Source organism: Gorilla gorilla, chromosome 9 (genome assembly GCF_029281585.2).
Source record: "Gorilla gorilla gorilla isolate KB3781 chromosome 9, NHGRI_mGorGor1-v2.1_pri, whole genome shotgun sequence".
NCBI classification, from domain to species: domain Eukaryota; kingdom Metazoa; phylum Chordata; class Mammalia; order Primates; family Hominidae; genus Gorilla; species Gorilla gorilla.
The window spans coordinates 137,114,304-137,135,497 of NC_073233.2; the positions used below are offsets into that span (position 1 = coordinate 137,114,304).

At 37.6% G+C, this 21,194-nt stretch overlaps 1 protein-coding gene across 8 annotated transcripts in view; it reads right to left on the reverse strand.

Annotated features, from left to right (window-relative positions):
- Nucleotides 1-21,194, reverse strand: part of ARHGAP32 (Rho GTPase activating protein 32) — a 318,023-nt gene that overhangs the window by 215,595 nt on the left and 81,234 nt on the right. For 2 of the 8 annotated variants that reach the window (XM_055356385.2, XM_055356384.2), the window contains exon 1: nucleotides 13,445-14,002. The exons of 5 other annotated variants lie outside the window; for them this stretch is intronic. In XM_055356385.2, the coding sequence (XP_055212360.1) occupies nucleotides 13,445-13,560 (116 nt within the window). In that variant the 5' untranslated portion in view covers nucleotides 13,561-14,002. Of the gene's footprint in view, nucleotides 1-13,444; nucleotides 14,003-15,715; nucleotides 15,828-21,194 lie in introns of those variants that run through there. One more of the 8 variants, XM_055356378.2, reaches the window with a different exon arrangement.

Sequence of the window (21,194 nt, forward strand, 5' to 3'; positions counted from 1 at the left end):
AAACCTGAGAAGAACAAGCAATGGGGAAAGGATTCCCTATTTAATAAATGGTGCTGGGAAAACTGGCTAGCCATATGTAGAAAGCTGAAACTGGATCCCTTCCTTACGCCTTATACAAAAATCAATTCAAGATGGATTAAAGACTTAAATGTTAGACCTAAAACCATAAAAACCCTAGAAGAAAACCTAGGCATTACCATTCAGGACATAGGCATGGGCAAGGACTTCATGTCTAAAACACCAAAAGCAATGGCAACAAGAGCCAAAATTGACAAATGGGATCTAATTAAACTAAAGAGCTTCTGCACAGCAACAGAAACTACCATCAGAGTGAACAGGCAACCTACAAAATGGGAGAAAATTTTTGCAACCTACTCATCTGACAAAGGGCTAATATCCAGAATCTACAATGAACTCAAACAAATTTACAAGAAAAAAACAAACAACCCCATCAAAAAGTGGGCGAAGGATATGAACAGACACTTCTCAAAAGAAGACATTTATGCAGCCAAAAAACATATGAAAAAATGCTCGTCATCACTGGCCATCAGATAAATGCAAATCAAAACCACAGTGAGATACCATCTCACACCAGTTAGAATGACAGTCATTAAAAAGTCAGGAAACAACAGGTGCTGGAGAGGATGTGGAGAAATAGGAACACTTTTACACTGTTGGTGGGACTGTAAACTAGTTCAACCATGGTGGAACTCAGTGTGGCGATTCCTCAGGGATCTAGAACTAGAAATACTATTTGACCCAGCAATCCCATTACTGGGTATATACCCAAAGGACTATAAATCATGCTGCTATAAAGACACATGCACACGTATGTTTATTGCGGCATTATTCACAATAGCAAAGACTTGGAACCAACCCAAATGTCCAACAATGATAGACTGGATTAAGAAAATGTGGCACATATACACCATGGAATACTATGCAGCCATAAAAAATGATGAGTTCATGTCTTTTGTAGGGACATGGATGAAATTGGAAATCATCATTCTCAGTAAACTATCTCAAGAACAAAAAACCAAACCCCGCATATTCTCATTCACAGGTGGGAACTGAACAATGAGAACACATGGACATAGGAAGGGGAACATCACACTCTGGGGACTGTTGTGGGGTGGGGGGAGGGGGGAGTGATAGCATTGGGAGATATACCTAATGCTAGATGACGAGTTAGTGGGTGCAGTGCACCAGCATGGCACATGTATACATATGTAACTAACCTGCACATTGTGCACATGTACCCTAAAACTTAAAGTATAATAATAAAAAAAAATTGGAAAAGAAAACATTTTTCTTTATTTGAAGACATAACATGTAAATAAACAATCTAAAAGACTCTATAAGCAATTTAGAAGTAATACATTAGCAAGATCACTGGTTTACATGGTCAATATGTAAAAAAAATCAAGTGTATTTACATATACCACTATATACAATTATTTATTAAGAGAAAAAATACATCAACAATACTAGTTTTAATATTTTTCATACAATAGACTACTACTCATAAATAAAAAGGAATTTGCAAAAAGTAGATGAATTTCATAAATGTTGTGCAACAGAAGTCAGACAGAGTACATGCTATATAATTCTATTGGCATTAAGTTCAAGAACAGGCTAAATTAATCTATTGTGACAAAGTCAGAATAAGTTACCTTTGGGAGAAGTACTGACTAGAAGGGACAAAGGTTTTGTATGTGCTAGAAATAATCTATACCTTGATTGGGTTGTGATTATCTGGGTATATATTTTGTATAAATTTATCAAGCTGTACATTTATGATTTGTAGACTTTATTACATGTGTTATACCTCAAAGTGTAAAAGTTTATTGGTAAATGTTACACAGTTTAAGAGGTATAAAAATTATATTTATATACACATTATGGGCCATGCAATGATGAACCAACTCAATAAGAAATTTAGTATCCATTTATTTGACTCTCTTGTTCTATGCTTTTAAAATTATGGACAAATTTTATCCTTAAAGTGTTTGATTGTAGTTTCATATCTAACAAAAAAGCTGTAGTTAAGGGCTGCCAACCATAAAACCTAAGTAACCTACTGCTGTATTTTTTACCAGAGTTTTCTGTAAAACATCTTCAGACTTAAACCTGAATGCATTCGATGAAAATGAAAAATAGGAGAGAAAACTACTTCCCCCAAATTGAAAGATTATGGGAACCAGCCTTATCATCTTGCTGTTTCCCTCACTAAGAAATTATGTAAATATCTGTCACATATTCACTTTATTTGTATGAGATTCTTGCTCATAACTTATGAAAAATTACACTTGACAATGTTGAAGTTCCACAGAGAAGTCCAGGAGGATTTCCTTCTCAAGACAAATATAGCATATTACCCAGGAACTGCACCTCAGGGACTGCTCACTCCCAGGAATATCTTTTCTTCATCCCAGGAATAAATTCCAAGCAGGATATCTTTCTCTTTTTATTCTTCCGATCGGTTTTTGTTTATTTCTTATTCTTCGCCAAATTTGGTTCTGGCTCTGCAACAGTTGTCGCCAGTTACTATCCACTGGTGGCAACAATGGCTGGAAGTCCGTTTTATGGTCAGACCATTTGATATCTACTCTCTATCAGCAACAGAGAATTTGGTTTGTTAGTCAATTTTTGTCTGTCTGTGTACAAATATGCCTCAATTCCACTGGAGAGAACAGCTCTTTGAGATATGTCCTAAGTGCTCAGTTTGGTGTTCTCTATTCATTTTACCCATGGCTGATGATATAAATCTGAGACTACCACCGTTCTGTGTGCCTGGAAATGATAAAAGCCATTATCTGCTTATCATAGGGTGCAATAAATTTTCCTACTTTTCCAAGGATATTAATAAATTAAATTGTAAAGCCTCTTAAAATACAGGAACTCTGTTCTGGTTAGCCTATATGGACTAATAATCACTTACATAAATCTAACATTCCCAGAATTCCTAAAAAATAAAGAAACTAACCCTCTAACACTGATGGGGACAGTTATATTGGTGGTGACTATGGAACAGAGGTTTGCTGAAGCCAGTTGGAATTCAGTTTTGGTCACTTCCCACTCAAAATGTCTTATATACTATAATTCTTCATATGTATTACAATTGAATCATACACAAATCAAAAAGGCATATAAAGAAAAATTATTCCCATCCCTGTCTCCAATCTGCCCAATTCCAACCCATTAAATTCTCTACCTGCCAAGGTAATCAATTTCTAATATAGTCTTCTAAACTTTATTACTATAGCTGCATATATTCACACATAAATTATTCATATGCATGAAAAAATACATCCACACAGAGTATAAAAGCAATGTGTAAATATGCTGCTTCTTAGTAGGTTTACACATTGTTGTATACCTTGTTTTCCTCTAACCTTTCCTGGAGACTTTCCATATCAATACATAGAACTTCTTTGCTGTTTTTACAACTATATAATGTTCCCCTGTGTAGCTATTCCTTAATTTATTTAACTAATCCCCTACTGATGAGCACTTGAATAAATTCTTTCCAATCTACTGCTATTACAAACAATGCTACAATAAGTTTGTGCATTTCTATGTCATTCTATATATGTACAAGTATATCTGAAAAACAAATTTTCAACAGTAAAAAAATTATTTTTATATATTAGCCCATTTTTCTATTGGGTTGTTGGACTTTTTCTTAACCATTTTTAGTTCTTTGTATATTAAGGAGACTAATCCTTCATCTGTAACATGAGTTTCAGGTATTTTTCCCAGGTCGTCATATGTCCTTGCTTACTTTGTTTTTTGTAATGCAGATGTTTTATATATTGTAATGTAGATATTTTATGTAATGTAGATGTTTTTTGTTTTATGTAGCCTCATTTCTCAACCCTTTCCTTCATGGCTTTTTCTTTTACTGCTTTAAATCATAGTTCAAAATGCCTTCCTATTATACAAAAAAAAAATTGTGTTAATTCTCTATGTTTTCTACTACCTTTTTTTTTTTTTCTGGAGACAGGGTCTCGCTCTATCACCAGGGCTGGAGTGCGGTGGTGTAATCGTAGCTTACTATAGCCTCACACTCCTGGGCTCAAGAGATCCTCCCACTTCAGTCTCCTGAGTACCTGGGACTACAGGCAGGTACCACCATGCCAGGCTAAGTTTTTTATTTTTCTTTTGTAGTGACGGGGTCTTGCTATGTTGACTAGGCTGGTTTCAAACTCCTGGCCTCAAGGGATCCTGCCACTTTAGCCTCCCAAAATGCTGGGATTACAGACATGAGTCACTGCACCTGGCCTTAAAAATTTTTTTATGTTTTCATTTAGTACATTTAAATCTTTGATCATTTGTAATTCATCCTTGGTATGAGGTAGGATTCCTATTTTCTTTACTTCCACAGGTGAATATTCAGTTTCTCCAAAACTATTTACTGAATAGTACATATCATCTCCATTGGCTTTTGAGAAGCCATATTTACCATATCTAAATATTCCTATGAACGTGGGTATATTTTCTAGGATTTCCATTCTACCCCATAATACTTCTCTTCATGTCCCACAACCAATTGGTTTTAAGACTAAGACTTCACAATACAACATCTAGTTGCAAAAGTCCTCTATATCCACTACCCTTGTTCTTTCTCCTTTTCCTACAAAGTTTCTTGGTTAAATTATTTAGCCAAGATCAATTTATTTAGTTTTTCAAAAAGGATTCTTATCATCACATTAAATTTATAAATTAACTTAAACTAACATCTTTATGGTGCTGTGTATTTCCAGTTATGAAGAAGACATATTCTTCAATTGTTCCAAACTTCTTTTATGTTCTTCAATGATGTTTTACATTTTTATCATGTAGGTTTTAGAGTTTGTTGTTAAGTTTGTTTCTGGTATCTCATCTTTGTTGCTCCTGAAAGTGGCACTTTTTCTTCCATTGTATCTTCTAACTAGTTATTGTTTGATATACTATTTTAAGCCCTGTTTTGCAGATAGGAAAAGTGGAATGCTTGACCATATCTTCATCATTCCTGATGTGGTAAACTATTTTTTCTGGAAGACCCCACCTGCCAGCTGAAGAGGACACTGAAGCAGCCATTCACACTCCTAAGACCCACCAAATTGCATGAAAGGCACCACGATTCTGCCTCAGTGAATGTTCCCTGCAGAAAAGTTTCCTCTCAAAACCTATGAAAAAAACTTCCCAGAGGACTTCCAATCCTAGACTGCATATATGTGAGGAAGCAAATCTCTCCTTCTCCAAGTGTCTCAAAAATCATTAAGTTAAATAGGAAAAAATAAATCCTTAACAGAATGGTATGGATGGCACCAGAAGGCCAGAGATCAGACTTTGATACACTTCTGAAAGACTAAAAGACTGAAAAACTTAAAAGCAAGTGGTATCATACTGACCTAAAGAGAAAAACAGAAGTTCAAAGGCTATACCCCACCCCTTTCCACAACAAGAGAGATACTTGCCCCCAGGGTACTAACAAAAACTGGAAAATTACCCTGTAAAGTAATTTAACAACTGACCAGAAGGACTAGGGCTCCTAATGTGGGTGTGTGCACCTAAGACAAGCAAGGCAGAGCCATATGCATCATGGGGGCTACTGAAGAAAACACAGCAGGGGAAAGGGCAAAGAAGCGCAGATACTTTGCTTAGCAGTTAAAAGATAGGTTCTGAACAGTCAGAATAAAACAGAACATGTACACTGAATGAATAAAGCTCCAAAGCTCAAAAAGAAAGAAAATAACCTAAATTTATTATAAAAATACCTTGTGTGTATGTATCTATACGTGAAGAACCCTTAAAAATAATTTATCTACTCAAATTGAATTTTAACAATTAAAAAAGATGAAATTAGCTAAGAGAACAATTACAAAAAAACTTCAATTCACAAAGTAAAATGTAAAAAGAAATATATCATAAAATAAAAGATTAAGGGGACTTAATAGAGGCAAAGGCAATAATAGGAAACAAAAAAATTTCTTCCCTAACACAAAGGTTTGACTCTGTAGACTGAAAGTCACTAAGTTCCAAACTAAAGAACTCACTAAGCTCCAAACTAAAGAACTGGTAACAAAATATACATAACAATAAAAAAGAAACTCTTAACAAGTAGTCTGGCAAAAAGAACATGTTACCTACAAAGGAAAAGAAAAAAACAGATTGGCATTTGAGCTTATACAAGAAATCAGAGAATATCACCCAGAGAACTTAACTGAACAAAAATACTTAAGAACGTATCAAGCAAATACAAATGATCCAAAACTGATACATTAAGATAGAATGTGATACAGAGAAGAAGCAACATAAACACTAAACAATGACACACTGTTGGTGGGACTGTAAACTAGTTCAACCACTGTGGAAGTAGGTGTGGCAATTCCTCAGGGACCTAGAACTAGAAATACCATTTGACCCAGCAATCCCATTACTGGGTAGATATCCAAAGGATTATAAATCATGCTGCTATAAAGACACATGCACACGTATGTTTATTGTGGCACTATTCACAATAGCAAATACTTGGAACCAACCCAAATGTCCAACAATGATAGACTGGATTAAGAAAATGTGGCACATATATACCACGGAATACTATGCAGCCATAAAAAATGATGAGGTCATGTCCTTTGTAGGGACATGGATGAAGCTGGAAACTATCATTCTCAGCAAACTATCACAAGGACAAAAAACCAAACACCACATGTTCTCACTCATAGGTGGGAATTGAACAATGAGAACACTTGGACACAGGAAGGGGAACATCACACACCAGGGACTGTTGTGGGGTGAGGGGAGAGGAGAGGGATAGCATTAGGAGATATACCTAATGTAAATGACGAGTTAATGGGTGTAGCACATGAACATGGCACATGTATACATATGTAACAAACCTGCACGTTGTGCACATGTACCCTAAAACTTAAAGTATAATAATAATTAAAAAATGACACAAATAATTAAATCTGAATGAAAAGCAAAAAACATTAAACTGACGGAGGCAGAATGGGTGAATAAAAGAGTTTCAAAAGTCTCATCTAGAAGTATGAGACTGAGAGAAGGAGGAAGTTAGAGTTTCCTAAAGATCTTATTTTATGAGGAAGAGAAGTAGAGGAGAAGAGAGAACCATGATTTAAAACACAAACATACATACACAGAAAGAGAGAGAGAGAAAACCTGGGTGAAAGAAATCATTTTATTTTCAAATAGAGAAAATACATGTATGATTATGAGAACATGGAAATGGAAACTAATCATTAATGTAAAGAAAAGTATAGCGAAACTTCCAAAATTAAGTATCTGGGAAGGTTTTGCTTGCTCTGAATATCATCTTGCTAAGCTAGTCACTTGACATATTTAATTTAAAAAAAAAGAAAATTAACTAATTTATAAATAGAGCTTTAAATGTTTCAGGGATTTCAATTTATTTTTGAAAGTCCCATTGACTATTTAAGAGAGTTCAGTGCCAAAGTGAAATGCAAGAGTTAGAAAAATAAGGTTTGGGTTTAAACTTTTTAACTTCAATTAAACAACCTAATAACCAGGAACTTTTATACAGGTCTATATAGTTTCTGTACTCTAGGGCCTTTCTTGAACATCAAAATACTCATACAGATAGATACAAGAAAGGCCAGCCTTGGACTCCATCCCAAAGGGCTTAATTACTAAAATACCAAGAAAGTCTTATACTGGCATGCCTCATGGTTAAGACAGATTCATTTCACAGATTATGAAGACAGCCTAATGGCTAGACTCCATTACTGCCTAAAATGTTCTGAGATTAAGGGATGCTCATATCAGACTTTGCTGATTACTATTAAATTCACTGATGAGAGTATGTTGTGTGAATGTTATACTTACTGTTAAAAGAATATTTTAGAAGCTTCTACACAGCAAAGAAAACAATCAACAAAGTGAAGAGACAACCCACAGCAAGGGAGAAAATATTTGCAAAAAGGGATTAATAACCAGAATATATAAGGAGCCCTAACAACTCTATAGGAAAAAATGTAATAATCCGATTTAAAAATGGGCAAAAGATTTGAACAGGCATTTCTCAAAAGACAGCAACAAATGGCAAACAAGCGTAGGAAAAAGTGCTTAACATCACTGATCATCAGAGAAATGCAAATCAAAACTACAGTGAGAGATCATCTCACCCCAGTTAAAATGGCTTATATCCAAAAGAAAGGCAACAACAAATGCCCGCAACAATGTGGAGAAATGGGAACCCTCACATTGTTGGCAGGAATGTAAATTAGGCAACTACTATGAAGAAAAGTTTGGAAGTTCCTCAAAAAAACTAAAAATAGAGCTACCATATGATCTAGCCATCCCACTGTTGGACATATACCCAAAGGAAAGGAAATCAGTCTACTGAAGAGGTATCTGCACTCCCATATTTGTTGCAGCACTGTTCACAATAGCCAAGATCTGAAAGCAACCTAAGTGTCCATCAATGGATGAATGGATAAAGAAAATGTGGTACTTATACCCAATGGAGTACTATTCAGTCATAAAAAATAATGAGATTTAGTCATTTGCAACAACATGGTTGGAGCTAGAGGTCATTATGTTAAGTGAAATAAGCCAGGCACGGAAAGACAAACATCACATGTTCTCACTTATTTGTGTGATCTAAAAATCAAAACAATTAAACTCATGGACACAGAGAGTAGAAGGATGGTTACCAGAGGCTGGGAAGGGTGGTGGGGGCATAGTGGGAGGTTGGTGGGGATAGTTAATGGGTCCAAAAAAGTAGTTGGAATAAATGAATAAGGCCTAGTATTTGATAGCACAATAGGGTGACTATAGTCAATAATAATTTAATTGTACACTGAAAAATAATTAAAAGAGTATAATTGGATTGTTTATAAAACAAAGGGTAAATGCTTGAGGGGATGGATATCCCATCATGAGGGGATGGTTACCCCATCTTCCATGTATGATTATTACACATTGTGTGCCTATATCAAAACATCTCATGTACCCCATAAAAATATACACCCACTATGAACCCCCTAAAATTAAAAATAATTTTTAAAATAATATTTTAGGGGCTAAACTAAATCCCAGATGTTTCTTCAAGGTTACAAAACAATATAAGTTGTAGCTTTTTGGGCAAAATATACATCTTTTTTGACATCATAAGTAATAGGTTATTAAAGATGTGGTGCCTTTGAAAAGCCACACGGTATAAAATGCGCCTGGGTGTGATACTGGTATTTATGGACATGCAGTTAATTGGGTTTTTTTGTTTTGTTTTTTTTTGTGTGGTTTTTTTGTTTGTTGAGTTTTGTTTGTTTTTGAGATGGAGTCTCATTTTGTCACCCAGGCTGGAATGCAGTGCCATGATCTCGGCTCACTGCAATCTCTACCTCCCAGGTTCAAGCAGTTCTCCTGCCTCAGCCTCCCAAATAGCTGGGATTACAGGTACCTGCCACCACAACCAGCTAATTTTTGTATTTTTAGTAGAGACAGGGTTTCACCATGTTGGCCAGGCTGATCTCAAACTCCTGACCTCAGGTGATCTGCCTGCCTCAGCCTCCCAAAGTGCTGGGATTACAAGTGTGAGCCACCATGCCCAGCCTCAGTTAATTGTTAATACTACCTCTGTATACTTCCAGGATCATTAAAACTGGCTGGGAAGCCTGAAATCAAGAATTTCTGCAGAAGACAAAAGAACAGGCAGAGTAATAAAAACAGAAAATCTTGAAATTGTTTTATGGGCTTCCAGGGGAAATGAGCCATTAAAAGAAATCATCTAGATCTGATCTGATCGCCTGGGCCTGGGAGTTCAAAGCTGTTTTGAGCCTAGAAGATGTACAATACCACAGTCAAGACCCGTATTACCTACTTAGACTGCCACAGTAGCTTCTAATTTGTGGCATCCTTCCAAATAACATAACTGGTCCACGGTCCAGGGGTTGGGAACCCCTGAGGTAGAGGATGAATAATGCAACCAACCAATGAGTCAAGTGCATGAAGTATCATTAGTTCTATAATGCTATAAATGAATAAAGGCATTGTCCCCCCCCCGATTAAAATATGTTCACCAAATCATCCAGTTTAACTAAAGTCAGAACTTTCTCGTCACTTAAAATGAACTGCCTTAATAATGGAGATATACGTGAAGATCAGCGATCTGGGCATCTACAGATCCTGATCAAAAATATGGTTCAAATAAGCACTATATCATCTCTGTAACTGCTTCAAATTATATGTCATATTTGCCAGGCTGTCTATCAGCCCATAACGTGGTATTACGGAAGTCTAAACAAAATCATATGATAAACATTTCTACCTTCAAATGCCAAAGAACCAGAACCTTTCATGATTCCTAGGTGTCCTAGAGGTCACATTTTTTAAAAGTCACATTATTGTGTTCATTACTTCATTTTTATGATGGTCACATAATCTATATATCATTGATGCTCATAACCTCCTCAAAAAAAGGAATTTCAAAACTTGAGATATCAGCTGTAGCCTCTTATAAGTTATCACTTAGCAGAAAATAGCATTTAGCAGAAGATAGCCCCAAAAATCTTTCATTAAAGTCTTCATTTTCAAAGTCAGTTATATCTGGGTTCAAATTTTTGTGCTACCACTTGCAAATTTTGCTCCACCATGACAAATGTGGGCTGTGTGACTCTCTGAGCCATAAATTCCTCACCGAGGAAATAGGAAAAATGATATCTGCTTTATAGGAGTGATAAGCAGTTAACTGATACACCGTATAAAGCATATATATGGCCTAGTACATTACATATAACAATTTCTAAGTAAAGTTTTTCTTTCTTGATAGAATTAAAACATTTATGTTTTTCCTTTTCTGCCTTATATTCCTCCTTCTTATCCAGGGATGGATTTTTCTAATCATCTCTAGGAACTATTTTATTCTAAGGACTAAATATTCTAGTCTAATAACTATTTTACCACAGTGACAAGGTAGGTAATAATACCAATTACTAGCTTCACACTACAAATAAGAAATCAGAAAATGAAAGATCTGTGAGTCAATGGCAGACAAATTTAAACTACCACCATGAAGGAGACCGGCAACTTCCCATAGTGCAAGAGTGTTAATAAAAAGGATCCTTTCCTCCAACTGAGTCCAAAAATAAATGCTATTTCAAAAGCTACTGGACAAACATTAACTTGTCTCTGAGACTACTTCCTCCTAAAGTAGATGGCACCTGGAAGCACCAGAAGCCTACATTCTAGGTGCGGTATGACTTTACTCTCTTAGCCATGGTGCCTTAAGTTACACAAGAGCAGGCTTTTAAGAGTGCATTTAAAATGTAGTTTATAAGCTATTCAGGGAAAAAGAAAAGTGCACAATCTTTTGCCCTCATCTCAGCTGTGTGTGTGTATGTGAATGGAAATGTAACCAATACGACAGCTTGATGTCACATGTATTAGCAGAGATTTTTATAAAAACACAGTAAGACATTTTTAAAATTATTACATTGATTTTACAAAAACAACTGTCATACCACACTGAGTCTACTATTTGGTCCTCCCAAGGTTATAGCTGCAACTCCTATCCGACCCTTCCCCTTCCACACCCATGCCTCCATTTTCCTGTAGGGCATCTCGGCAGGAACACCACCACGAGGTTGTGAAACCACTCTGCTGCCACATTTCCTCATGCCTCACTGCTGAATGCGTGAGAGACACTACATGAAATTGGGCCTTGCCCAGACCTCTTTGTTACATTTGTAAATAAAATCAGATCAAATCACAAAGATATAATTGATTTAGGAGAGCCATGGTGCTATTCAGATAGGAAACATAAACAGAAGACAAATGCCCTATGGTATCATAGTTTCCTTAAACAACACATCACTAGCTCAGTTTCTCAGAGTGAAAATGCTGTCACATACTCCCAAGGAAAAGAAGAGCTCATCCTTACACAAATTTGCTTTTAACTGTCAAAAGAAAATCCCAGAGAGACGCCCACTGCCTTACAAGTAAATCTAGGATTACAGTACCAAATCTGTTATAAAAACAACAATGAAATAAGTTCCAAGTCGTTTCTTCCTTTGACAAATACCCAAATAACTTCCATAATTTGAATACCAGGTCAAAAAGTTTTATTACAAGCAAAACAAATACTTCAGTCCTACTCATTGTTAGCAAGACACAAACCATATTAAAAAGCAGAACATGTGACTAACAATTAGCATACCTTGGAAGGGAAGGGACTTACTCAAATTTGAAAGGCTAGATAAAATTATGGGAAAATGAGACAAAAGTTCAGACAAAAAATAATCATATGCTAATAATTCATTTTTATACTCTGAAAATTATTCTTTTAAAATTTTAAATATACTTCTCATTTATTTGAACCCCTGAGTAAAAAATTTAGTGAGGGTTATCAAGAGTTCCCAATATTCAATCCCTTCCATCATTTAACCTAGACTTTAAAAAATAAAATTTGTGGATAAAGAAATCCTTTGACTCGAGAAAAGGAGAAACTCTTTTTCAGCATTAAACACAAAGACAGTATCTGATGAAAACAGTATATTCACCTATCCAAGTTCTCATAGGTAAACTTATAAAAGATGTTTAATTGCACATGTGAGTGGCAGTGATAATATGCAGCAACAAACTTCAAACTTCATCAAGAGATTTTTGTGATACTCAAAGGTATTACATCGCTAACTCTGAATGAAAAAGAAAAGCCAGAATAAAGCCCCCTAAAATTTGCAACAGTACAACAGAATGAATGAAACATTGGTTCTGTTTTCACAAACTGGTTAAGACATCTTTCTTCACCACAGACACTAAACTGACAGCTGCTTCATCAGGAGGCATCCTCTAAAAACTTCAATTATGAAGTTACTAATACTACCAGAGATTCAAAAACCAAGAGAGATTTGGGGGAAAGGGGGCATGAGATACAAGATCAGAGACAAGGGTAAAGATCAAAGTCACAAAATAACCAATCTGTACTTAATCGGAATTTTTCATACCCATGCATAAGGCAAACAAAGCAGGCAGGCAGGCAGGCAGGCACGCACACATACACACACACACACACACACACACACACACACACACACCACATTCCAAGAAAAAGAGGAAGAAAAATCTATTAGATACAAATTCAAATCAAATCTATTTGATACAAATCAGATACAGGAAGGGGTAGTAGTTCATTATGAGTGTCTACTTGAAATTCCTGAAAGGCTACTACAAAACCTGTCTAACACCTTCTCCTCCTGGTGTTCTAACAAGTCCTTTAAAATGCATTTTACAAGTTCAGGGCAAGTTGTGGAATGAGGAGTGCTATATACAACTCAAAACCTGCTCCCTTCAGCTCCAAACCTTCCCCCAGAAAACAGAAAGTCTTATTGGAAAAAAGACTGAAATGCAGAGAAGAAAAAGGGGTGCGGGTGGGGGTAGGGAGTGGACAGGACAAAGGAACTGTGAATTCCATAATCACCTGAACTTCTCTTCCCTTTCTTCCTCTTCACAGTCAGTCACCTGAATTATAACTTCAGACTCCAACCAGAAGACACTGTCATCCCCTAAAGTGCTACTCTGACTTTCAGTCTCCATCTTGTACTTAAAAAACAAAAAAAACTAAACCTCCAGGCATGGAATAAAAAGCACCAACATTCAGGTTGTTCAGCTCTACTCATGTATACTCAGATGTGTGGCTGGTGCCCTAGTGACAGGTACTGGTGCTGGTTTAATTACAGTCAGGGTACAGACAGGAAATCACAGGCAGCACAGTCACTGCGTCTGACTGCCATACTGGTGACACCTAGACCCTCCCACTGCCTTAGGCTGCGTGACCTACATAACCAAAAGCAGAATCTAAATGAAGGTGATTTTTTACTAATTCTTCTGTAATAATGACTCTTCTCAAAGTTTCCACTTAGTAAGTTAAAAATAGGTATTTTCAAAATGCAGGCTTTATTTGTATCCTTTTCTGATCTCGGACTCCAGAAAGGTAAACAGAAAACTAGAAAGAATAACACCATCCACTGGCCAAGCACATGAGAAGCACAGTTATAGATCTCACAGTTAAGGAGGCTCACAATAAGTAGAGAAGATAAGTATGCTCTAGGGACCTGCCTAGGTTCATGCCTTCCAATATTACACCCATCTTTCCTTCCTCTCAATAAGGACTGCCATATGCATCTCTGCTCAAGTATCCAGAGTGAGACATAAAAGCTGGGCTTGTCCACAGTCCTTGAAAGAAAAAAGCTTAAGTGTCCCAAGTTCAAAGATGCTGACAATCACATCAAATAAAAGCATGCAAAGTTTTACACATTTAAACTGCAAACAGTCATGGTGGCAATAAAATGACTTGCTGGGAAATGAGTGAAAGGTATAGCATCTATGACTGTCAACAACACAACTGTTACTTAGAAAAGAGCCATGTTGACAGAAACTACTGACCTGCTGGATATTCATGGCTATTTGTCTTTTACCAAGCAGCAACAAACTGCAAAGCCCTGACCTTCCATTGTATCTGATTTAATCAAAAATTAAGAAGACATCTACTGAAGTCTTGAATTTTCATATGTGAAAAATAAAGAGCCAAGCACAGTGGCTCACGCCTGTAATCCCAACACTTTGAGAGGCTGAGGTGGATGCATCACTTGAGCTCAAGAGTTCAAGACCAGCCTGGGCAACGTAGCGAGACCTCATCTTTATGGGGGGGGGGGGGGCGGGAAACAGCCAAGTGTGGTGGTGCACCCTGTAGTCCCAGCTACTCAACAGGCTGAGGTGGGAGGATCGCCTGAGCCTGGGAGTTCCAGGCTGTTGTGAGCCATAATCACGCCACTGCACTCCAGCCTGGGCAACACAGCAAGACCCTGTCTCAAAAAAAAATATATATATATATATATAATATATATATAAATTTTAAAAACTTTTCAAAAAAATTTTTTTAAACCAAAAACAACAGAACAACATTATAAGCAAAGTCAAAATGCAAACAAGTTGAGAAAAAAATATTTGAAACATATCACAAAGGGCTAATTTATTTAATATATAAAAAGTTCTTAAAAATTTCTAAGACCCAAGAGCTCAAAAGATAAATAGGCAAAGAGCAAAAATATAATACTCAGAGATAAACATAAAAGAAACTTAAAAGATGTTAAAAGTATTTAACTTCACTGATAACAGAAATGTAAAACAATACATAATAAGATGACTTTTAAAAAATCTATCACATAGGCAAAGCTTTTAAAAGGTTTTAACAAACTGAAAGAGGACATGGCAAAAGAAACATGCCTGTCGGTGGGAGTTTAAACTGGTACAACCTGTGTTCAGGGCAATTTAGCAAAATCTACCAAAATTCAAAATGCACATCTTTTTGGACCAGCAATTTCTCTTTTAGGAAATTATCTCACTTTCACAAGTAGAAGTAAGAGGCAAACAGGAACATTCATTCTGGTAGACATTATAGTAGCAAAATAGGATAGCAAAAACAACCTAACTTCCTGAGGAACAGAAAACTAGGCAAATTACAGAATACCCATAGAATGGAATGCTACACAGTGAGTATATGAGAAAACAAGGCAGCCCTACAGGTCACAACACAGAACAAAGCCTAAAGAATACTGTTAAGGCAAAGAAGAAAGGGGTAAAAGTATAGGGCAGTATGTGCAGTATGCTATGCTGCCATCTGTGTTTTCAATGAGGAGTTAGGAGAAACAAATGCAGACTATCTATGGAAGAAGAGGATCAGTACTAGTACCAGTAGTTGTCTCCACGGAGGAAAACAGATAGCTGGAGAAGAGGAATAAAAGAAAGACACGCTTGAACCCGGGAGGTGGAGATTGTTGCAGTGAGCTGAGATCACGCCATTGCACTCCAGCCTGGGCAACGAGAGTGAAACTCCGTCTCAAAAAAAAAAAAGAAGAAAGAAAGATAGTTTTTCACTATGTCATGCACATATAATCCTTACCAAAATATTAACTAATTTTAAATAGAATCTTTCATGACCTTCAGTAAAGAATTGGATTTTTAAATATTATTTCATTAAGAATCTAGTTCTTTTTTTTCTAAACAATTCTAACTCCTTCAAAGTGTTGTTTTTTTTGGGGGGGGGTTGTTTTGTTTTGTTTGTTTGTTGAAACAGGGTCTTGTTCTGTCACCTAGGCTGGAGTGCAGTGGCACGATCTCGACTCACTGCAACCTCCACCTCCCAGTTCAGGCAATCCTCCTGCCTCAGCCTCCCAAGCAGCTGGGATTATAAGCATGTGCCACGACACCTGCTAATTTCTGTTGTTGTTGTTGTATTTTTAGTAGAGATGGGGTTTCACCATGTTGGCCAGGCTGGTCTCGAACTCCTGATCTCAAGTGATCTGCCTGCCTCTGCCTCCCAAAGTGCTGGGATTACAGGTATGAGCTACTGTGCCCGGCCTCAAAGTGTTTTCATGAATCCTATTCACCTTTTCTTTTAATCATTCTTTTGTTCTTTCATTATGATGGGTGATTTCCCTCACTTCGAGCCTTTCAAAAGTGAAAACGTGAACTGTGAGTGGTATTTTTACACAGAACACTGAAGGAAAGTTTAATGTGCACATCTTCCGAGGCTTGTTCTGTTTTGACTCTGTCATCACAAGTTTTTTAAAAATGTTTTTCCTGCCTCAGCTTCCCGAGTAGCTGGGATTACAGGCACCCGCCACCACACCCGCCTAATTTTTTATTTTTAGTAGAGAAGAGGTTTCACCATGTTGGCCAGGGTGGTCACAAACTCCTGACCTCAAGTGATCCACCCGCCTCGGCTGGAGGTTGCTGTGAGCCAAGATCACGCCATTGCGCTCCAGCCTGGATAACAAGAGCGAACCTCCGTCTCAAAAAAAAAAAGGAAAAAAAGTTTTTAAATTCAAAACCTACATGTGTTTCTGTTTTCTGTTCCCTTCTCCAGTAGTAAATGAAAATCCAGCGGAATCAACAGGTGATGGTTAACAGCGGGGGCAGGGATGGAACACAGCCGAGTCCATCACTCTTGGCTACCAGTGTGTGAGAGAGACTAGATACTGCTGAAGACCACAAGGTGGTTTTAACTCCTTTTCTTCCTGATTTGTTTAAACCCTGATCAGCCTTCACTTTCCCAACAAGCTTTTATAGAGCTGAAGTCTTTGACTTAAACCACAGGAGTCACCAGCAGTAATTTCGAACTAGCTGGTTCTCATCTTCTACCTCCAAGAGGTAGGGAACCTGAGGGGAAGGGAAATAGCTAATCCCACAGCAGCAAAGAGAGAAGCATTCTTACAGCAACAATTTAAACACTGCAAGTCAGAATGAATTTTTTCAAAGAGAAACATTGTTAAAAGTGCCGACTTTCCTAGTAGCAGTGGTAAGTAGTAATAATCACAGCAACAGAGTTGGCCCACAGGTTCCGTATGCATGGGTTCTGCATCCATGAATTCAACCTCTTGGTTGAATCAAAAATACTCAGGGAAAAAAGAGGGATGGTCCTATCTGCATTGAACGTGTACAGGCTTCTTCTTGTCATTATTCCCTAAACAATACTGTATGGCAACTATTTACATAACATTTACATTGATAATTATAAGTGATCTAGAGATGATTTAAAGTATGAGAAGATGTGCATAGGTAATATGTAAATACTACAACATTTTATATAAGTGACTTGAGTATCTACAGATGTTGGTATCCACAGGGAATCCTGGAAACGATTTCCCCATGGATACCAAGTGATGACTGCATATGCTGAGCACTGACTCTATATGCCAAGCATTGGATTAAGGCCCAAACATAACGAATTATATAATTCTCCCAACCACCTCATGAGGCAGGAGCCATCATATTACAGGTGAAGAAACTGAGACTTAGCATAATAATTTCTCCAGGATTATCCAGTTCATAAACTTGCATTAAAAATACTTTTCAGGCCAGGATCAGTAGCTGATGCCTGTAATCCTTGCACTTGAGAGGCCAAGGCAGGGAGATCACCTGAGGTCTGGAGTTCGAGACCAGCCTGTCCAACACGGTGAAAACCCGTCTCTACTAAAAATATAAAAATTCACCTGGTTTGGTGGTGCATGCATGTAATCCCAGCTACTTGGTAGGCTGAGGCAGGAGAATACCTTCAGCCTGGGAGGGAGAGGTTGCAATGAGCCAAGATCACGCCACTGCACTTCAGCCTGGGTGACACAGCAAGACTCCATCTCAAAAAAAATAAAAATACTTTTCAAAAATCCAAACCTAACCACACCATATGAAATGTTACTTCTGTGGGAAGACTATATGGTTTGCATTTTGGTCCACATTCCACTTATTAGCCTAGACGTCTCTGATCTCATAGTTTTTTATTTTCTCTTTTTTGGGGGATGGGCCATGATACTGCTGAAATGCTGACCTACATCCAATTCTATATCCAATACCTGTATCTACATGGCTGAATGCAGTATACATTTGGGTTCACTATCAGGGGAGGGGTATGGACAGGATATCACACAGCAAAACAATAGCAAAGCAGTAGAACCAAGATCTTGATGCTCTGATTTCGTTGTTCCTATTCTCCCATCATAACATTATAATTGTTTTTTTCAAAACTGTTCAATACAGTGCATGGCACATAGCCAAGGGGTCAATAAATGTCTCCTTAATTGGGCACTAAGCTTTGTCCACAGACTGCTTCATGAATATGGATATAAATATAAATATAAAATTTCTCAGAAAATTTTGTATTCTAAATGTGAATAATGTGTGCTCTGTGTAATATATATGTATGTATCATATAATTGTATCAGAAAGAAAAATTAAGCAAGAATCCTTCTAAAATATTTCCAATGACTGAAGATTTTCCTCCAAATGTATGGAGCACAATATACATAATGTAAAAATGTCATTCATCATTATTCATTTTTATACTATCTATACATTCATTCAAAATTTAGATTTTTTTATAACAATCATTTTTGTAGGTGTTTCCTCCACTGAAATAATTAACTTTGAAAAAACAACTCTTTCCTTCTTTATTATGGAACACTGATGTATTCTGGATCATTATATATACATTGACATTTGCTTTAATTCACAATGGTATCTAAAGGGGAAACAATTCTTATGCATACTATGGCAACTTTATTTCATTAAAATATCAAAAATAAAGAATCCAGTTAATTTAATATGATTCTCTACAGGTAACTTTAAACATAACAGAAAAGGTCTACTTGAATAGAAAACTGACAATTTCATGTTAGAGCAGATTTTGCTTCACTAAACACATGTATTCAAAGGGAGATCTAACTTTCAACTGTTCATAAAAGCTAAATGATATTTCTATAAAAAAGTTAAAATGGCTGTCTTAAAATACATCATCACCATTGCAAGGATATATGAATAAAAATCACTTTCAAAAAGCTGTTCTTATAAAACCAGAAAAAATAGAAATGGAGGTACTGTATTTTGAAGTCAAACAAGCTCAGACTCAAATATCAACTATGTCATTTACAAATAGTGTGGTCTTAGACAAGTGATAAGGTTTGGCTGTGTCCCCACCCAAATTTCATCTTGAATTGTAGCTCCCATAATTCCCATGTGTGGTGGGAAGGACCTGGTAGGAGACAACTGAATCATGGGGGTGGTTTCTCTTAAACTGTTCTCATGCTAGTGAATAAGTCTCACGAGATCTGATGGTTTTATAAGGGGCACCCCTGTCGCTTGGCTCTTATTCTCTCTTTGCTGGCTGCCACGTAAGATGTCCCTTTGGTCTTCCTTCATCTTCTGCCATGATTTTGAGGCCTCCCCATGCACGTGGAACTGTGAGTCAATTAAACCTCTTTCCTTTATAGATTACCCAGTTTCATGTATGTCTTTATCAGCAGTGTGAAAACAGACTAATACAGTAAACTGGTACCAGTAGTGTGGGGCACTGCTGCAAAGATACCCGAAAATGTGGAAGCAACTTTGGAACTGGTTAACAAGCAGAGGCTGAAACAGTTTGGAGGACTCAGTAGAAGAAAGAAAAATGTGGGAAAGTTTGGAACTTCCTAGAGACTTGTTGAATGGCTTTGACCAAAATGCTGATAATGACATGGACAATGAAATCCAGGCTGAACTGGTCTCAGATGGAGATAAGGAACTTGTTGGGAACTAGAGTAAAGGTGACCCTTGCTATGTTTTATCAAAGAGACTGGTGGCATTTTGCCCCTGCCCTAGAGACTTGTGGAACTTTGAACTTGAGGGAGATGATTTAGGGTATCTGGCAGAAGAAATTTCTAAGCAGCAAAGCATTCAAGATGTGACTGGGTTGCTGTTAAAAAGAATTCAGTTTTATAAGGGAAACAGAGAATAAAAGTTCAGAAAATCTGCAGCCTGACCATGCGACAGAAAAGAAAAACCCATTTTCCAAGGAGAAAGTCAAGCCAGCTGCAGAAATTTGTATAAGTAACAAGGAGCCTAATGTTAATCACCAAGACAATGGGGAAAATGTCTCCAGGTCATGTCAGAGATCTTTGTGGCAGTCCTTCCCATCACAGGCCCAGAGGCCTAGGAAGAAAAATGGTTTCATGGGCCAGGCCCAGGGCCCCCTGCTGTGTGCAGCCTAGGGACTTGGTGCCCTGTGCCCCAGCTGCTCCAGCTATGGCTAAAAGGGGCCAAGATACAGCTTGGGCCATGGCTTCAGAGGGTGCAAGCCCCAATCCTTGCCAGCTTCCACAAGGTGTTGAGCCTGCAGGTGCACCAAAGTTAAGAACTGAGGTTTGGGAACCTCCACCTAGATTTCAGAGGATGTATGAAAACACCTAGATGTCCAGGCAGAAATCTGCTGCATGGGCGGGGCCCTCCTGAAAACCTCTGCCAGGGCAGTGCAGAAGGGAAATGTGGGGTTGAAGCCCCAACACAGAGCCCCCACTGGGCACTGCCTAGTGGAGCTGTGAGAAGAGGACCACCGTCCTCCAGACCCCAGAATGGCAGATCCAACAACTGCTTGCACTGTGAGCCTGGAAAAGCTGCAGACACTCAATGCCAGCCTGTGAAAGCAGCCAGGAGGGAGGTTGTACCCTGCAAAGCTAAAGGGGCAGAGCTGCCCAAGACCGCGGGAGCCGACCTCTTGCATCAGTGTGACCTGGGTGTGAGACACGGTGTCAAAGGAGATCATTTTGGAGCTTTAAGATTTGACTGCCCCACTGGATTTTGGACTTACATGGGCCCTGTAGCCCCTTTGGTTTGGCCAATTTTTCCCATTTGGAACAGCTGTA